Source organism: Diadema setosum, chromosome 14 (assembly GCF_964275005.1).
Source record: "Diadema setosum chromosome 14, eeDiaSeto1, whole genome shotgun sequence".
NCBI classification, from domain to species: Eukaryota; Metazoa; Echinodermata; class Echinoidea; order Diadematoida; family Diadematidae; genus Diadema; species Diadema setosum.
In genome coordinates this window covers 32,144,294-32,161,606 of record NC_092698.1, presented here as the reverse complement: position 1 = coordinate 32,161,606, position 17,313 = coordinate 32,144,294, and the positions used below count along the sequence as shown (strand labels likewise).

General features: G+C 39.4%; 1 protein-coding gene across 1 annotated transcript; it reads right to left on the bottom strand.

Moving 5' to 3' along the window:
- Positions 1 to 5,895: 5,895 nt before the first annotated feature.
- On the bottom strand, positions 5,896 to 16,729 carry LOC140238154 (NAD(P) transhydrogenase, mitochondrial-like). Its single transcript, XM_072318094.1, has 2 exons — positions 16,620 to 16,729; positions 5,896 to 12,041 (listed from the first exon to the last, which is right to left on the bottom strand). The coding sequence occupies exon 2, from the start codon at positions 12,034 to 12,036 to the stop codon at positions 8,848 to 8,850; it is 3,189 nt and encodes a 1,062-aa protein (XP_072174195.1). The 5' UTR covers positions 12,037 to 12,041; positions 16,620 to 16,729; the 3' UTR covers positions 5,896 to 8,847.
- Positions 16,730 to 17,313: the final 584 nt, after the last annotated feature.

The window sequence follows — 17,313 nt, the reverse complement described above, 5'->3', positions numbered from 1 at the left end:
TTTTGCTTATTAAATCTTACAATTCTAATCAAAATATAGTGACGGCCTTATAGATAACGATTTATACCAACAAACTGAGGACTTGAAAAAATACTCTAAATTAGTACGAGCGAGTGAGCCAAAATTTGTATATTTCCGCGTCATCATTACGTTTTGTTCTTATCTTGTTTGATTTCTTATTATTTTTTTGCGCCCCCCCCCCCCCCGTATGTTCGAAACCGTTGACGCCCTCTTTTGATCCAATGGGCGATCGCTTCAGAAGGAATGAAATTGCAGCCGCTGCTCCGTGAAACATTTTGCCTGCTAAATATAAAATGACATGTGTGAACACAATAGAGACTGCCATTTTGTCATCACCACGTTTTGTTCTTACCTTCTTTTTTATACAAATTTTGGCGAGCGAGCGCAGCGAGCGAGCCGAAAATTTTTGTATTTCAGCTCACAGAACATAGAATGTTTGTGTGAACACAATAAACATTGTCGTTTTGTCCGCGTCATCATCATGTTTTGTTTTTATCTTGTTTGATTTGGTTTTCTGCCCCCCCCCCCCCCCTTACCATTCTCCCTCCCCCTTCCGGGCGAGTTTTTTTTTTTTCTTCTTCTTCTTCTTCTTTTTCTTTTCTTTTTTTCTTCTTCTTCTTCGTTTTTTTTTTTCGTTTTTTTTTGCGCCCCCAAGGAGTGGCACGTGCCCCCCTTGCCCCCCCCCCCTAGATACGCCACTGGCTGCAAAGAGATCCACTACCTTTAAGTTAGAAGAGAGATAAGTAAATAATGATAAAATAAACAAACAAAAAAGAATGAGTTTCTTTTGTAATACTATCTGACAAACTTTTTACTTTACCATTTTACTTCATAGCTCAGCACTTTCCATTCTCTCTCATACCCTCTTACCCATTACATTTAAATGAAATACAACTAAAATGAGTTTGCGTGCCTGCATAATACTCTTTGGAAATTATAAGTGAAAATTTTTTTAGGTTTTGGCTCACTTTAAAATGAGAACCAATAGAACTGTCACAACATGAGAAAATGTATAAGTAATAATCAACACTACATTTCCGAATTTGGCCTGCAAAGAAATCCGCTACCTGTAAGTTAGAAAAGAGATTAGTAAATAATGATAAAATAAAAAAGAAAGAAAAGAATGAGTTTCTACCGCTGTATCCAGAACAGAGCCTGAAACGGTGCAGGCTCAAGAAATCGTTTGTACTATAATACGTCTTGAAGTACTGTGTGATACTGTTGACTCAGACTTCTACAAAGCTGTAAGTGAGAATTGTAATCCAATCCGACTCATTTCGTCTCTCCTGATCGTTCGTAAGAAATGCTAATTCATGACCACCTTTTCACAATTTGATTGGAGCATGCATTCATAATGGAAAATAGTTGACATAATAATCTATCCCCAGGCATTATCATGCCAACATGTACTTATATACATGTACTATATCTTTGTGAGACGTAGATATAAAATGTCTCAGGTTTTCGATTATAGTTATAATTTCGAGGAAATTTCTTTAATTCTTATCATAATAAAAACATTATACGTAAACTTGAGGCTATTAGATTTTCATCCACTTACCTCTGTTCCTGTGAAAAAATGCAAGTGTCAACCTCAATGTCATCCACGAATCGCACGTACTCGGGCGGCCAGTGGAAAAAAAAAAAAACACCGGTCACACGCGCCAAGGGCCATGGCATGCAGTGCCAATATAATAATAGCTCGCACAAATTGATACATAACATTTGTGTTTGTGTGCATGGGGACGATCCGATGGTTCATACAACAAAAGGGTTTCGTACAATTATTTTTAACATTGTTAAACGTACTCTTCCACATTTACGTAGCATAATAATGTGTCTTTATATTTATTTGGATTGTTATCTTGAGAATTGCTAAAAACCGTTATTATGAAAAAGTGGACCTTTCAGAATTTTGGGGGGTGCGTACGCACCCGACGCACCCCCCCTGGCTACGGGCCTGGTTTGTGTGTTTGTTTAATTGTTTGTTTGTTTGTTTGCTTTTTATTCTATTTATACTACATAAAAGGGTGTAATTGCGACATTTTTTACCAGTGCATTCACTGTGGTATAACCACAAAGAAAGTCAAAGCTAGCGCCTGACCCGAGTATATAGTGCCAGGCTGATAGTTCTTTTCTTCCTCTTCTTCTTCTTTTCAACATGTTCAAGAATCGTATATAAAATGGTTATACAACGCTTTGAAAAAATAGTATATCAGAGTATTAGGAAGGTCAGGACCAAAAGGCTAATGGAAATTTATCTTATGTATATCTTTGCAACAATAACAACAACAACAACAACACTGAGCTTCCTGTATAGTTCCTGCTGCTGCCGTTCACTTTATTACCACACTTATCGCTTTTATAAAAATGTATAATGTAAGCCTATACATGCGATTACAACTGTGTTTTATTGCAAGAATATAACTGATATAACACCAAAGCAAAGTAAATGATACATTTATATGACTTTGTTAGGCCTATCAGAAATTACGCAACTCACAGCTACTTAAAGTTACATCTCCATGATAATGAATGACAATAATGATAAAGCGATGTGCTTGATGCATGTTCAAAGGCTTGAAAATAATAATACATCAGATAAATTCCAATTGAAGTCCAGACAAAACATTGATACTCAGCATTTCGACTTCACTAATCCATCGATGAGATGTTTTTAAAGAGGCGAAAGACTGCTATAACGATATAATCTATTGCATAATGACGGTTAACATTTTAAAGACTATTATTATCAGGCCTATCATAACAAAACCTTAGCTGTCTGCTATTCATGTATTAAAGTTTAAGAAAATGTGGATCTTGGCAACAACAACAAAAAAAGTATAAGAACAATAATCCCATTGCCTTCACTTCAGCCAAATCCGGAGTTATAGATCATAAAGATTTTCATGTCGAATTCCTGCCGAATAATGTATCGTTCTTGAATGACTTGTCTTCTATCAAAATGCTAGGACCATGAAGGTAACCTTATACATACATCAGACAATCATTAAAATAGGAAGCACATATAGTTTAGACACACATTAACGACGCCTTATTTATACCTTGATACACCCTATACCCTTTACGCGTTTATGACGTCATTCATGTTTGTTTGTTGTTTTTTACGATTTGGGTATCTTGATTTCTCAATTCTTTTTTTTTTAATACAGGTGATAAGGTGTGATTTTTTTTCTTTGTTGAGCTATATAGGGCCTACTGTCCTCTAGACTGAGCAATAAACACCTCTCCTCATCTTTCCCCGATGTAGGATTAAAATGTTCAGCTATCCAGGTCAATCAATGGCACTCAAACCCCATAAAGGGTTGAGCTGCATATCTTATGTGGATAGAGCGAATGCATCAAAATAACTATAATGATTATGCGAGTAACAGACATCAAAGAAGTTTGAGGAAAAATCTGACAATCCTTCAAAAGTTATGGATATTTTAAAGAACATTCGGGGGCGGCCATCGTTGGATGAGAAGAATCAGTTCGTGACTTCGCTGCATGCATGACAAAGATACGAGAATGTATGAAGAGAACCATTTTCACTTTTTGTCATAACGAAAACAGCATTTGAATTGATTCTTTCACAAAACATGGGTATATTCAATGAAAACACATTTACGTCAGCATGAAACAAGTGAATGGGAATGCGTCTTTTCAAAGAAAATCGAAATTTTGTGGAATTCTTTTGTACATCGTTGTCCCGCACTGACGTCACGAACTGATGTGTCTTCTCATCCAGCAATGGTGGCAACGTAACTTTAAAAAAGCCATGGCTTCTGAACGGATTCTTTAAACTTCGCTGCTGTGTTCTACGGACATTTCCATATTCACTCAATCCATCATTACTATTGTACTAAATTATAACTTGAAGCAATGCCTAGGAAAATATTTGGAGTAGCTGCTTCCCTAAATGGTGTAGCGCCATCTATGGGCATTTCATAGTATCGCTTGTTATGCAAAGGTCAGCTTCCGACTGCATGACACGTGTAGATGGATCGCAGCTCGACACAGGCCAGGGGGGCGTGTCAGTTTCGGTACTGCGAGACATAAATGGTTTGTTCCATTTAATCTGCGGGCAAATGTACTACATTCTGTTCTGTACGCTTAGTAATGAAATTGCAAGAACTCTCTGCTGTAGCAAAGTATAACGAGTATATCGTGAAATACTGTAGTATAGGGATGTGGACTTATTTTCTCTCCTGGAAATAAACATAGCTCTAGCTGGCAAAGATTAAATTTCGAGGTGACATCACAATGGTATTCTGTTTTACTCATTCCATCAACTAGCAATATTATGCTGACATTACTGAGCAGGGCTTTGCAGCCGTTTCTCATTATTGTAATGTGTATGCTATGCTTTTTTTAAAAAATATCTTAAAGGAAATCAAATATAATCTGCATTACACAGAATAGAAAAAAAAAATCATGTACACGTAGTACAGGGGTTCTGGAGTGCATGACACTGTTATTTGAAAAAAAAAGAAAAAAAAAAGGTTATGTATACCAGTTTGTTTAGATAAACAAGAAGTGTTTGTTGCACACTCATGTACTCTCAATATCAGACATGCAAGTTTAAGTTAACCCTAAATTGAATTTGTATCATCTTGATGCAACCTCTCCCCCATGAAAAAGGGACAAAGGTGTTTCTAAGAGGTTTTGTGCTTAAGAGAGGTATTACACAGTCAACATGTTTACTTTCTAACCAAACGTGAGCATGGTGTGGAATGACACTTTAAGGAAGGCAGAGGAAAGGCTGCATCAAGTTCACAGTGAACTTCAGTGATTATACCAGAATTTCCTGCCGACGCCACAGCCGACGGATGATTCATCAGTCACATGGGTATCTGTGTCACAATCCAGCTAAATGTGGACGTCTTCTCTTTCACCCCCCCTCCAGTTCAAAGAGGATTCCAGCAATATTCCTCGCTTCCTCAGAAGTTTCTCACTCTGCCTAAAGCTGCCGCACACATTACCTTACAAAGTAACGTAACATTGTGTGACTGCTCTGATTTTGTGATTTCACATTACCGGTATGTCTCGTTGAATTCAAAAGCCAACACATCAACACCATAACAGATCGTCTCTCCACTCACCTGCGATTAACAGTACATAAACTTGGAAGACAACATGCCCACAATCACGCATCAATTTTTTTTTTTTTTTTTTACTGGTTCATGTACACAACCTTAGCATGCATGTGCATACAGTGTAACTAGTGTACATAGCATCTATATTAATACGCATACAGAAAACACACACACACACACACACACACACTCGTGAAGGCAAAAAATTGTAACTATCCATTGAAACTACTGAGCCAACCTTACAGCTATCAAATTGCAAATTCTATGTTGTAACAAGGACATGGTTGTTGTAACATAAGAGTATTCCTCCTAAAAGTTTCATCAACTACAATGTACATGTACGTACCTCCATTTCTTTGTTTGCTTGTTCATGTGTTGGTGAATTACCTCTGTTGTGTAACTTTATGTACAGATGTACCAGTACATGTTATTTATGTGGCAATCTGTGAACTTCTAGAAATGATGTACCAGTATATGGAAAGGGGAACCATGTTACAAGGAGGACCTAAAATTACAATTACCTGTTATACCAGGTTATGTAACAGGTTTCTTTTTCCATAGGGGTATAAAGACAAAGAAATACATGTATAAAGAGTCAAGACCTGAAAAATCACATTGTTACAAAAACTTATAATACATATGAATTGATTTGACCTCTGTTAACAAGGTTCCATTGTACAGGACAGCTGGCAAATGGGTAAATACTAGTACAACTAGTGTACACTGCAGTCCTACTACATATGAGGCAGAAAAAAATACCGCGACACATTCAGGATACAATTCCAATGTATTTTATTTGCCACTCAGCAAGCTCATTCACATGTAGAGTGTGTTCTTCATGCTACATTCTGGCAGGGCTACTTTTTCTTTGGTAGCAACAACCTTGGTCCAGTCGATGCTGAAGAACCTTTCATCAAAGCTCAGTGTGCTCATGGGAGCTTTCAGTAAGGCATTCATGTACAATATCTATAGCCTCCCTTCCTGTATTCACATTCTACACAATGACATGATGGGATTAAATATCATCTTTCAAGAAAAAAACAAAACAAAAACATGATAACTCTGTTTATCCCTTTAAGTCTTGAAATCAAGAGGCAGTAGACTAATGGAAACATAGAAAATGAGCAAAGAATATAGAACTGCTTCAAGGAGTCAGTACAAATGGGATGATAACTAAGTAGCACACTTCAGTTGATCAATTCCCTTTAACCTTATCTGACAGCAGATAGGGAAATTAATGGTTCTGGTTTGTTTGTTTGTTTCTTTCTTTTTTTCTTTCTTGTTTAGAGAGAGAGAGAGAAAGAAGATCACAATTACATGTAAAAACATTACAAGAAAATCATGATGCATGCAACAATTTGAAACCTATTATTGGACTAAGACCTGAGGACATGTGCTATCATGATGTCAGATATTCACTTTCTTTTGAAATACATTGTACATGTAATTGCAAAATCTTCTGATACAGGTAAATCTGTCAGCCCTTTTACCATAACAGGAAGACTAAGTTTTAATCTATGAAAACAATGCACTTTAGTGGGGCATGGTGATCTCTGACCCACATTTTTGCTGTTGTTGTGCGTGCTGCTTTGTTACACATTTTGTGTAGTATCATTGGCTACAGAAGGAATACACAATCGCTACACCATCAATGAAGACTTCATGTTGCAATTGTACATCATGATACATGTATCACATTTGTATCCCCTGCATATTTGCATCTAACACCTGTATCCACAGGTCATTCTCTTTCAGCCAAGAGGCAAACAGTAATGAATATACAGTACAGTTGTACACATAAAGTTATCAGGATTTTTGTTACTGTATACGCTGTTATTTTCGCGTACAGATATTTTTGCGAATGACGAGGTCAGACATTTTCGCGAGATGTTGTTTTCGCGAATCAATGCCGACGCCAACGTAAATATTCTATCAACACAGCGCATGGAGTCATTTTCGTGTGATGTTATCGCGATCCAACTGTGATTTGCGAAATTTGCGAAAATTAAACCCTCACAAAAATAACAGCTTATACAGTATTCCTTTGAATTCAATAGCAAGGACTGGTTGTAAATCCCTTTATGACATACACTACATGTAGTAACTGTTTTCCAAGTGTCAAATTTCACAGCATTGCACACTTTTCATATATCCAAGACAATTTGTCTGTGAAGATTGGAGTGCACAGCTTTGCTCAACATCTTTTTTTTTTTTTTTTTGAATGTTTTGGGCAGCATCCTCTGACAAAATGAAACACACCTACCCAGCTCTTCATTGTGAAGAGATTGCTCACAAATATTGAGCTCTTATACGTCACAATCACAAAGAAATCAAACAGCAATACAGTATATGACAAGTCACGGCAAGGTACTCAATCTAAACTATGAATCTACAATTTTTGCAAACAGAGCTTTATCTTTACCTACAAAATGAAATAAAATCTGTGAAATCAGGGAACAGAAAGGTAAAAAAAAAAAAAAGTGGTCCAATTTGGATGCAAGATCAAACCTAAAATGGTTAACATTTAAGATTTTTTTTACATCTCTTCGGCTGGACATACATAACACAATCATAAAGCTCATTCTGACATTACACACATATGACTGCCCAAGAATTGCTGCTTTCTGGGTAGGTAAGCAGCAGTACAGCTGTGAACTCCAATTTAAATGGTCTTTTCAGTAGATTTCTTTTCTGTGGTACTGCTGCTCACCCCAAATACCATGGTGGAAGTTTGAAGGGATACAACTCCTGCAGATTCTAGTGGCTCTTTATTCCAATTCAGCCAGATCAGAATGTGGAATGATGATGACATGCCAACTTGAAACTGACATGTGACAATGACTATATCAATGACACATTATACATCAAAATTACTTATTTCTGGCTTCGCTCAACTTAGAAACATGCATGTCACTCTCAACTTTTGAGAGTTATTATTTCAAATGGACAAATACCATGTTTCAGAAAGTCAAGAGTCAATTTTTATCATCTTTAAATAGCTGGGTGCCATTTCTTTGCTTGTGACCTTTTGACAACAAAATGTTTTTTCTGCATGCATTGTATTTCACTGGAAACTAGAAATTACTGTACACAATGTTCTAATCACAACTGGTGACTGAAACATGATGCTGTCTTTGTTGAATGCAACACACAAACATGAAGGAAAATTACAGTACAATCTGATATGCACATGGTGTAAACATGTCAAATGAAACTGCTTAATTATATCTACTCTCCTCTGAAACAACACCAGTTTCTCGTCTTCACAGGGGATGATGATGACATGATAGCAGAAAACATGGCTTTCATCTCTTAACACACTAAGTTAAGTTTACCAGTATCACACACCTAAAATTACAGCTGATACATCAAAAGGGTAACCATGACCATCAATGTGAGCCTACAAGAATAAATTCATCTTTGAATTTTCCAACATGATTCATTCATTCAAAATCTTGCTTCAGTATACAACACCAAGTGTCGCTTGCATCTTAAAGTGAATTGGTTTACCTTTAGTAAATAGTATTTAGAAGTTAGAAGATGCAAGAGACAATTTTTCCCCTCTGAATTTGCTTATGAAAAAAAAAAAGCTGCAGTATTCATATCTGCATCAACATTTTCTCTTCATGGTCAATATTGCTATTGTTGGTATAGGAGCATACACTGAGGTAAGATCTGACATAAATATAACCACATTGTAAGTTGCTCTATTCATGCAAGGTCACACTCATGAGTGTACAGTCTTGAGCCTGCCAAGAAGGGCATCACATGTTTTCTTGGCATCACCAAGCAACATTGAGGTATTCTCCTTGAAGAAGATTGGGTTGTCAACTGCTGCATACCCTACTCCAAGTGACCTCTTCATGACGATGACCTGTTTGGACTGCCACACTCGAAGGACTGGCATACCAGCGATGATGGAGTTGGGGTCCTCTTCCGCAGCCGAGTTGACAGTATCATTTGCTCCAATGACGAGAACAAGATCTGTTTCAGGGAAATCATCATTGATCTCATCCATCTCCAGCACAACATCATATGGCACACCTGCTTCTGCAAGCAGCACATTCAGCTGACCTGGCATGCGCCCAGCTACTGGGTGGATACCGAAGCGAACTTTCTTGCCCATCTTCCTGAGCATTTCAACCATTTCAGCAATGGGATATTGAGCCTTGGCAACGCAGAGACCATACCCTGGGACAATGATGACGTTCTGTGAATCGTCAATCATATCTACTGTGCTCTCGACATTCACCTCTGTATGTGTGCCAGTGATCTCCATGGGCTTGCCTCCAGCAGTCGTCAGAGTACCATAACCACCAAAGATGACATTGGTGAGGGAGCGATTCATGGCCTTGCACATGATGTATGAAAGAATGGCTCCAGACGACCCAATCAGAGCCCCTACAATGGTCATAAGGTTGTTGTTCAGCATGAACCCTTCAGCACAGAGGGCCCAGCCACTGTAGCTGTTGAGGACAGTAATGACCACCGGCATATCAGCACCACCAATGGCAGCTGTCAAGGTGATTCCCATCACAGAGGAGAGGACACTGGTAGCTGTTAGACAGCTCATGTCTGCAGTGTAACCAGGATTGGTCATGTAGTATGCCATTGCACCAACATTTGCGGCCATCAATCCCATATTGAGAGCATTGCGCCCAGGCAAGAGGAGAGGCTCAGATTTCAGTAGCCCTTGCAGTTTGCCGTAAGCTATGAGAGAGCCAGTGAATGTTACACCACCAATGTATGTTCCCAAGAACAGGAAGGCTTTGGTCATTGCCGCTGCAGATGGGTCTAGGGCAAAGTGGGCTGCTTCAGTCATGTAGGTAGAGACGCATGTGAGCACAGCAGCCAGACCTACAAAGCTATGGAAGGCAGCAACAAGCTGTGGGAGGTCAGTGATTGCCATACGCTTGGCAATGATTGAACCAATCAGCCCACCAACACCAATGGCAGCTCCCATTTGAGTGTACAATTCAGGGGTAGCCTTGACACCTACCAAGGTAGCAAGCATTCCAGTTGATACACCGATCATGCCGAGGGCATTTCCAACTCTGCAGGACTCTTGTGATGACAACCCACTCAATGCACCTACACAACACAGGGAACCCGCAAGGTAAGCAATGTCTTGCATGGAATATCCTGTCATCTCAGCTCCCAAGTAAGAGCCAATGCCAATGGCACCAGGAAGAAGATACAAGTAGTTGTACTCTGGAGGGTCATCGGGGCGGCGGAACATGTCCAACATTCTCTGTGTCACCAAGAAACCACCAAAGATGTTGATGGATGATATGAATGCTGCCAAAGCTGCCAGAGCTGCTGGGGTTGACTCAGGATAGTATCCTCCACTCATGCACACCAACCCTCCTACTGCAGTAATACCAGATATGGCATTAGTGACTGACATCAAAGGTGAATGAAGAGCTGGGGTGACTCCCCAAACTGTGTGATAGCCAACGATGCCTGCAAGGGAGAATGTTGTCAGCATTGTGTTGAAGGCAGCTCCTGGAGACAAAACACCAAAACCATACAACGATCCTAGACCAAGTGTGTACAACACTGAGCTGCGAAGGGTCTCCTGGAAAGGATTCTTTGGTGGTGCCTCAATAGCAACTGGCTTTGGAGGGGGCGCAGGTGGAGCTGGGACTTCCTTTGGTGGTGGAGGTGGCCAGAGAAGCTTTCCTTCATTCAAGATGATGGAGCCACGTGTAACTTCATCTTCCAAGTCAATGTCAAAGTAGCCCTTTTGTCCGAGAGAGAGTAAGAACTTTGAAATGTTGTTGCCATAAAGAGTGCTGGACTGCGTTGGTAAACGACTTGGCAGATCAGTGTACCCGATGTGGGTGACACCCTTGTAGGCGTACAGCTCTTGAGGCTTTGTTGTTTCAATGTTACCACCAGCTTCTGCTGCCAAATCAACTACCACCGATCCTTCTTTCATGGACTCAATCATTTCCTTGGATATCAGCTTTGGTGCAGGTTTACCAGGGATCAGCGCAGTGGTGATGACGATGTCAACTTCCTTGCACTGCTTGGCAAAGAGATCCATCTCAGCCTTGATGAATTCTGGGGACATCTCCTTCGCATATCCTCCAGCTCCTTCTCCTGACTCTTTAAAGTCCAATTCCAAGAACTCTGCCCCTAGTGACTGCACTTGCTCCTTCACCGCTGCTCGTGTGTCAAATCCCCTCACTATTGCTCCCATATTCTTTGCTGTACCCATAGCAGCTAGACCAGCGACACCTCCTCCAATCACAAGAGCTTTGGCAGGTGGAATTTTTCCAGCAGCAGTGATCTGACCAGTGAAGAATCTACCAAAGTTATTTGCTGCCTCTAAAACAGCTTTGTAACCAGCGATATTGGCCATTGAACTCAAGGCATCAAATACCTGAGCTCTGCTGATCCTCGGTACACAATCCATGGCCAGCACTGTTGCCTTTCTGTCTGCAAGTTTGTCAATGATCTCCTTGTTCTGAGCAGGATACAAGAAACTGATGAGATTGCTCTTTTCCTTGAGTAGACCGACTTCCTCAATGCTGGGAGCACGGACTTTCAAGACGACATCTGACTGGAAAGCATCGTCCCTCTTTACAATCTTGGCACCAGCTTCTTCATAATCTGAATTTCTGAAGTTGGCAAGGGCTCCAGCTCCATCCTCCACAACAACTTGGTAGCCTTCCTTCACAAGAAGCTTAACTGCAACAGGAGCAACTGCTACCCTGCGTTCATTGGGGAAGGTTTCCTTTGGAATGCCTACTCGAAGATTGGCATATGGGATACCTTTGGGAGGAGCCTCTGCCTCTGCTCTGCTGATGCGACTGGTCTTCAGACCTCTGAATCGAAGCTTTGAGAGGGTGAAGGTCTTGTTCAGTGCCACTCTGTCCACATGACAGGCTGCTTGCATTAAGCGAAACATGATGTCTGCATGAAGGAAGACAAAACAAACTGCAAGATGTATGAAATTTCCAAGACACTGACATAACATTACTCCGAATATGCAGTCAATGATTTTGTGTTGATTTGCAAGTAGAAAATGAAACTTTTCCCTATGTTTATTTCTTAAAATTACCTGAAACCAATAACACATCATGAGACAAAAAGAAACAACATAATAGTGCATAAATACAAGTGAGGATATCTAGTCAGCATGTACAGTGTACAGGGTACTTCTGTATACCAACAATTTTCGAATTTGTGTGTGTGCTTTCAAACCTTGTATGACTGCTTCATCAATGGCTCATATTTGGGAAAAGCTATCAGCACCACAGCACATTGACATGTAGGAGAATAAGAGGAAATTAAATTTAAACAACAATTCTAAATTTCACCTGAGTTTTTACAGGCATATTTTCAATTGAGATTGTCAAAATAGCTTATCTTCAACATTAGGCTAATTTGTTGTAAAAGGCTGGTGAAAGAAACATCTCCTATTAAACACCAGTCAGTGTTTCTTGATGTAAATGCACTATTTGCAAAGAGAGCAAAAATCAATAATACTTTTGGTACATTAAACTTCGGTAGAGATAGATTTTAAATTAAAGAAGAAATACATGTACTACATGTATGTTACAGGGCAGAATGCATAAAAATAGATATGAAGCCAGATTTGCCTAATACAGGGACCCACCCTGTGAAAATAAGATACCCAATTGAATAAATAAATGGATAAATTAATAATTAAGTGAACATTGTGTAAATTTTCTCACACAAGGAAGCAGCTATGAAACTCATCCTGTCTATAAGATGCCAACAGCTTGTGGCTTTGTCATCTTTTTGCCTAACCAAAATGTCTAATAGAGTAGTTCCACTCAAGCTGACAAAGTTCTACTTTGCAGTCCTCAATCTAGAAGTTCTACAAACTTGCAAACACCCTGTGTTTGTTGAAGATTCTGGTCACTAGTTTGGGTGGACAGTTGGACAAGCACGTACCTATGCAACATACCAAGTAAGAACTCCCTGGACCCTGCCTGACCACCAATTACAACAAGTGGTCAAAACAGGTGCCAGCAGGATCAGTGTAACTTAATGGTACTGTGTACCATCAGGAGCAGTGATTTAAAAAATGTTCCAGTTACTGTCAGTTACATGCCTAATATTTGTGAGGTTTTTATTTTCGCGAATTTCGCGAGTCAGGTGCTATTCGAGAAATTAAAAACACGCAAAAATATTGACTCTGATGCCGATATGAATGTGATGTACGCATACACATTTCTCCATTCACTTCAGGACTCCACGATCGCGAAATTAACCACTCACGAAATCGTCGGGAAGTCCCGATTCGCGAAAATTTAGACTCGCGAAATATATGGCGTATACAGTATCATATTTGATGCATATGTGTGGACTTGTCAGTTGTATCACAAAAACCCTACCATATAAAAATTTTGCAATAAAGCCTAAAATATGAGATATCACTACTTTTCTCAATAAACCCTGACTGTAGATGGTTTATTCCAGAAACAATTTCATAACTATTGTTCAGTTAGATCTAATAACTTTAGAATTATCCCACACCGACCATGCATCAGAGACACAGTGCACAGCTATACTAAACATGGTAGATCACCAACATTTACACTAAATATTCATATCATTGGATAGTCTTTGTGGTTCACATATTTTGAAGGTATACATGTATATCCAACGTGTGCAATCCAGAGGTTTAGGAGCCACACACATTTTTTACTTTAAATAACGTAAATTTATATTTTGGAATACAGGATTATATTTTCACATTTCAGCTTCTCTACAATATCATTTTGATGCAAATTTGGCCATATTAAATAGGGAAGTTATTGCAATAAACATTGCCGAGCGCACACAGAAATAACGAATACCAGTTCAAGACTTGCTCGCTACTCATCATGCATGTACATTCTGCGTATGCCTGGCAGAGGCACTTACTCTGCTGAAATTACCCAGAAAATGTGATGAATGAAAGGATTTGCTGGCCTCTGTAACGCTTACTGTGAGCTGGGTGCAGCCCCACTGCTACGAAATTTGACTTGCGATGGAACTTCACATCAAATACAACTTTTGCCTGAAACTTTGCATTCTTAGAATCAAATGCAAAGTTGCATTTGATTCATCAAAGTTGTGTTTGATATTTGCATACAAAATCCAATGCCCTTCCTGCAACGGACTTGCGTTTAAATGCTAACTTGGGTACAATTTGGGGGATTTCTTCTTCTTCTTCTGTTTATTCTGCCTCCTTCAATCCTGAAGATTCTTGCAGATTTACAAGTGTGTGTGTGTCTCACAAGGGCACCTGAGTGTGCACTACCTGGATGCAAGGTGTACCCTTGTATATATATATATACATGGTGCAAGTAAAAACCTGTTGCTCAATTTACTCCACATCTTCCGTCAGGCGATGACGGAAGACCTTTTCCGTCATTTTTTATTTGTGCTTGATTTTTCCAGTGTCTCGCAACTGGGCTTAGAATAGGAGCATTACTTTAGACGACAGCTTTCAATCAGAGTGGCTGGCTAACTTCAGCAAATGAAGTGCATATGCTGGGCGTACACACATTCGTATCGGGAGTACCAGCGAGTGAGTAGCGAACTGGTAACAATATGATTTCTGTAGGCATGTCAAACAATATTTATGCCTAACGTTAGCATAGCCTATGGCAATAATTTCATTGATTGCTGAATTTGGTTTGTAATGGTATTGTTGAGTACGCTGAAACATGTCAGAATAACATTTCTATTTCATTTTTTAGTTTCACTACACTGGATTGCAGCTACAGCCATGCTGCTGCAGTGCTGGTCAAGACGTAAAATGAAATACAACTTAGTAACTGTCAGGCCTGCAATGTTCTTACTTTGTATTTGGTGTACAGCGGCAGGGCTGTGTATAGTTAAGCCTTAGAATCTATGCCAAATGCACCTCACCTTGTTTTCTTCTATCAATTCTAGGCACTAGTGTACCTTCACACTTGTTTGTCAAATGATCTTGCACATGTTTTGTACACCAAGCTGCGCTGTCTGCTCCTGTGAAATGCAGTTAACACAGAGCGAACTAGCTGCGATCGACATATTTCGACAAGTGTAAAAGTGTCAAAATGGTGAAAAATTCCTTTTCTACTGGACTTGAATCTCACTCAGATGCATAAAATATTCGAGGCTGTTGGATATTTAGAGCGAGTATGTGCATGCTTGGAGATCATTTGGCAAACAGGTGCGAAAAGCTTGACTTGTATGGTCGTACCAGACAGCATGGTAATACCAGATGAGCACATTTCTGCATACTATGACATTCAATACGTGTGGGACTTTGTCTTTGTAGACTAGCCTCACAGAGCGTTGTAAATATGGACCAAAATTGCAAAAAATGTGACACAAAAATTAAAAATGCTAAGAAATTCACATTTCATCTCAGATTTAGAAGATGTTTAAATCAATATCACAAGATTTTTTATTGCATGAACTGTAGGAATGTTCAAGTTAGACATTTTACCTTAGAATACAAAATTTGAGCCTCATTTTCCGATTTTTTTCTTTGTCGTCCGCTTGGTAAGAACGTGTACGGTGAATCGTGTGGGTATGAATTGTGATTCTGGTGCAAGGACAAGGTACGAAAGACGTCCATTTATCCATGGCACTGCGAAAATTGTGTCCAGAATAATAATAATAAATAGAGAACCCCTAATTAAAGGGATGGTACAGTATTGGTGGAGATGAGAATTGGGCTTAAAATTAACTTTTTGTGAGATACCAAGAAAACACTTATGAAATAGTACAGAGCATACCATTTTAAGAGGAATTCAAAGTTTATTTGATGAAAATCGGGTTTGGAATGACTGAAACATCCAAAAACAAAGTAAAACAAAGCGATCGGAATAATAAAAATATAAAATGTGGGTCCCACACTTTATTGAATCGCTCTGTTTTGGATATCTCTCAGCCATTTTAAAACCAATTTTCATCAAATAAATGTTGAATTCCTCATGGACATGTTCTTTCATATTTCACAAGAGGTTTCTCATTTAATATCTCACCAAAAAATGTTAGAAACCTGAAATTACGTCTCAACCAAAACTGATACGATCCCTATTCTATTGAGTATTACTAAAATTAGGCCTACTGATCTAGATCTAAATGTGACCAGCGCCAAATTCTAGTATGATAACATATTATTGTATCTGCTGAACTGGTAGGTAAAGTTGAGTTTGAGGGCGTCGTGAAATGTAATCGAGTTGAGATCTAGTAGTATCAAGAAGCTCCTTGGTACTATCTAGGGTAGGGTCTCGACACATCTTTAGCTAGCATGCATGACACAGGGCAAGAACCGGTAGTAAAAATCATGAGAGCTCTGCGTGTGTGTACGTGCAACGGTGACACCGAGGGCCGGTACTGCATGTTATGTGTATTTTGCCTGTATTAAATTGTTCAGGCGGGCAGGAGAGGCATGCTCCTGACACTTCTTCTATGGTGAAATAACAACTTTTTGGACATAAGGAAAGAAAAAAAAAAGATGCACGATATCATAATTACCTGATTGACAGTTTCGCAACCGAGCACCAAATTCACGCTGAGAGGATTTCAGCTGTCAGTCTTTCCAGAATACGCTGGATGTTGCCGGCCACACATGAAGTGTTTCCAAGGCCTCCCTTCTAGCTCCCTACGCATACAGCTGTACGCCTCACTCATACACAATAGTAAATTGATGTACAAGCTATGTGCGCGCGTACGCGTACGTTGGTCCTCCACCACACTTGAGTCACAGTACAATGTGTACATGTACCATCCCACTGCTTGAAACGGTACTTTGAGTATTTCGGCGGCAAAAAAAAAAAAAATAAAGAAAAACCATGGTCCACGTGTAGCTGCTGGTAATCCGGTTCGTTCCATATGGATTCGGAGACAATCCCCAGTTGCCTAATGTTTATCATTAACCTCTGTCAATATGTCAGAAGACTTTATATTATTGTAATCATCTTTAAGCCTGCATTTTACCGCCGTGGAGCCCAAATATGCTTTCAGTGTAACTTCAAAATGTGGTATTTTGGGAGATCTTGCACATGCATACTGTGCGTGTACATGTGATATTACCATTAAAATGCCCTGACATCTGTCAGTATGCCGAGTTTCGAACAGAGCTGAAGAAACAACATTTCAATTTGGCAGGATTAGTTTCTCGGAGCACAACTAAGATTTTCTCTCTCTCTCCTTTCGTTCTTTAAAACAA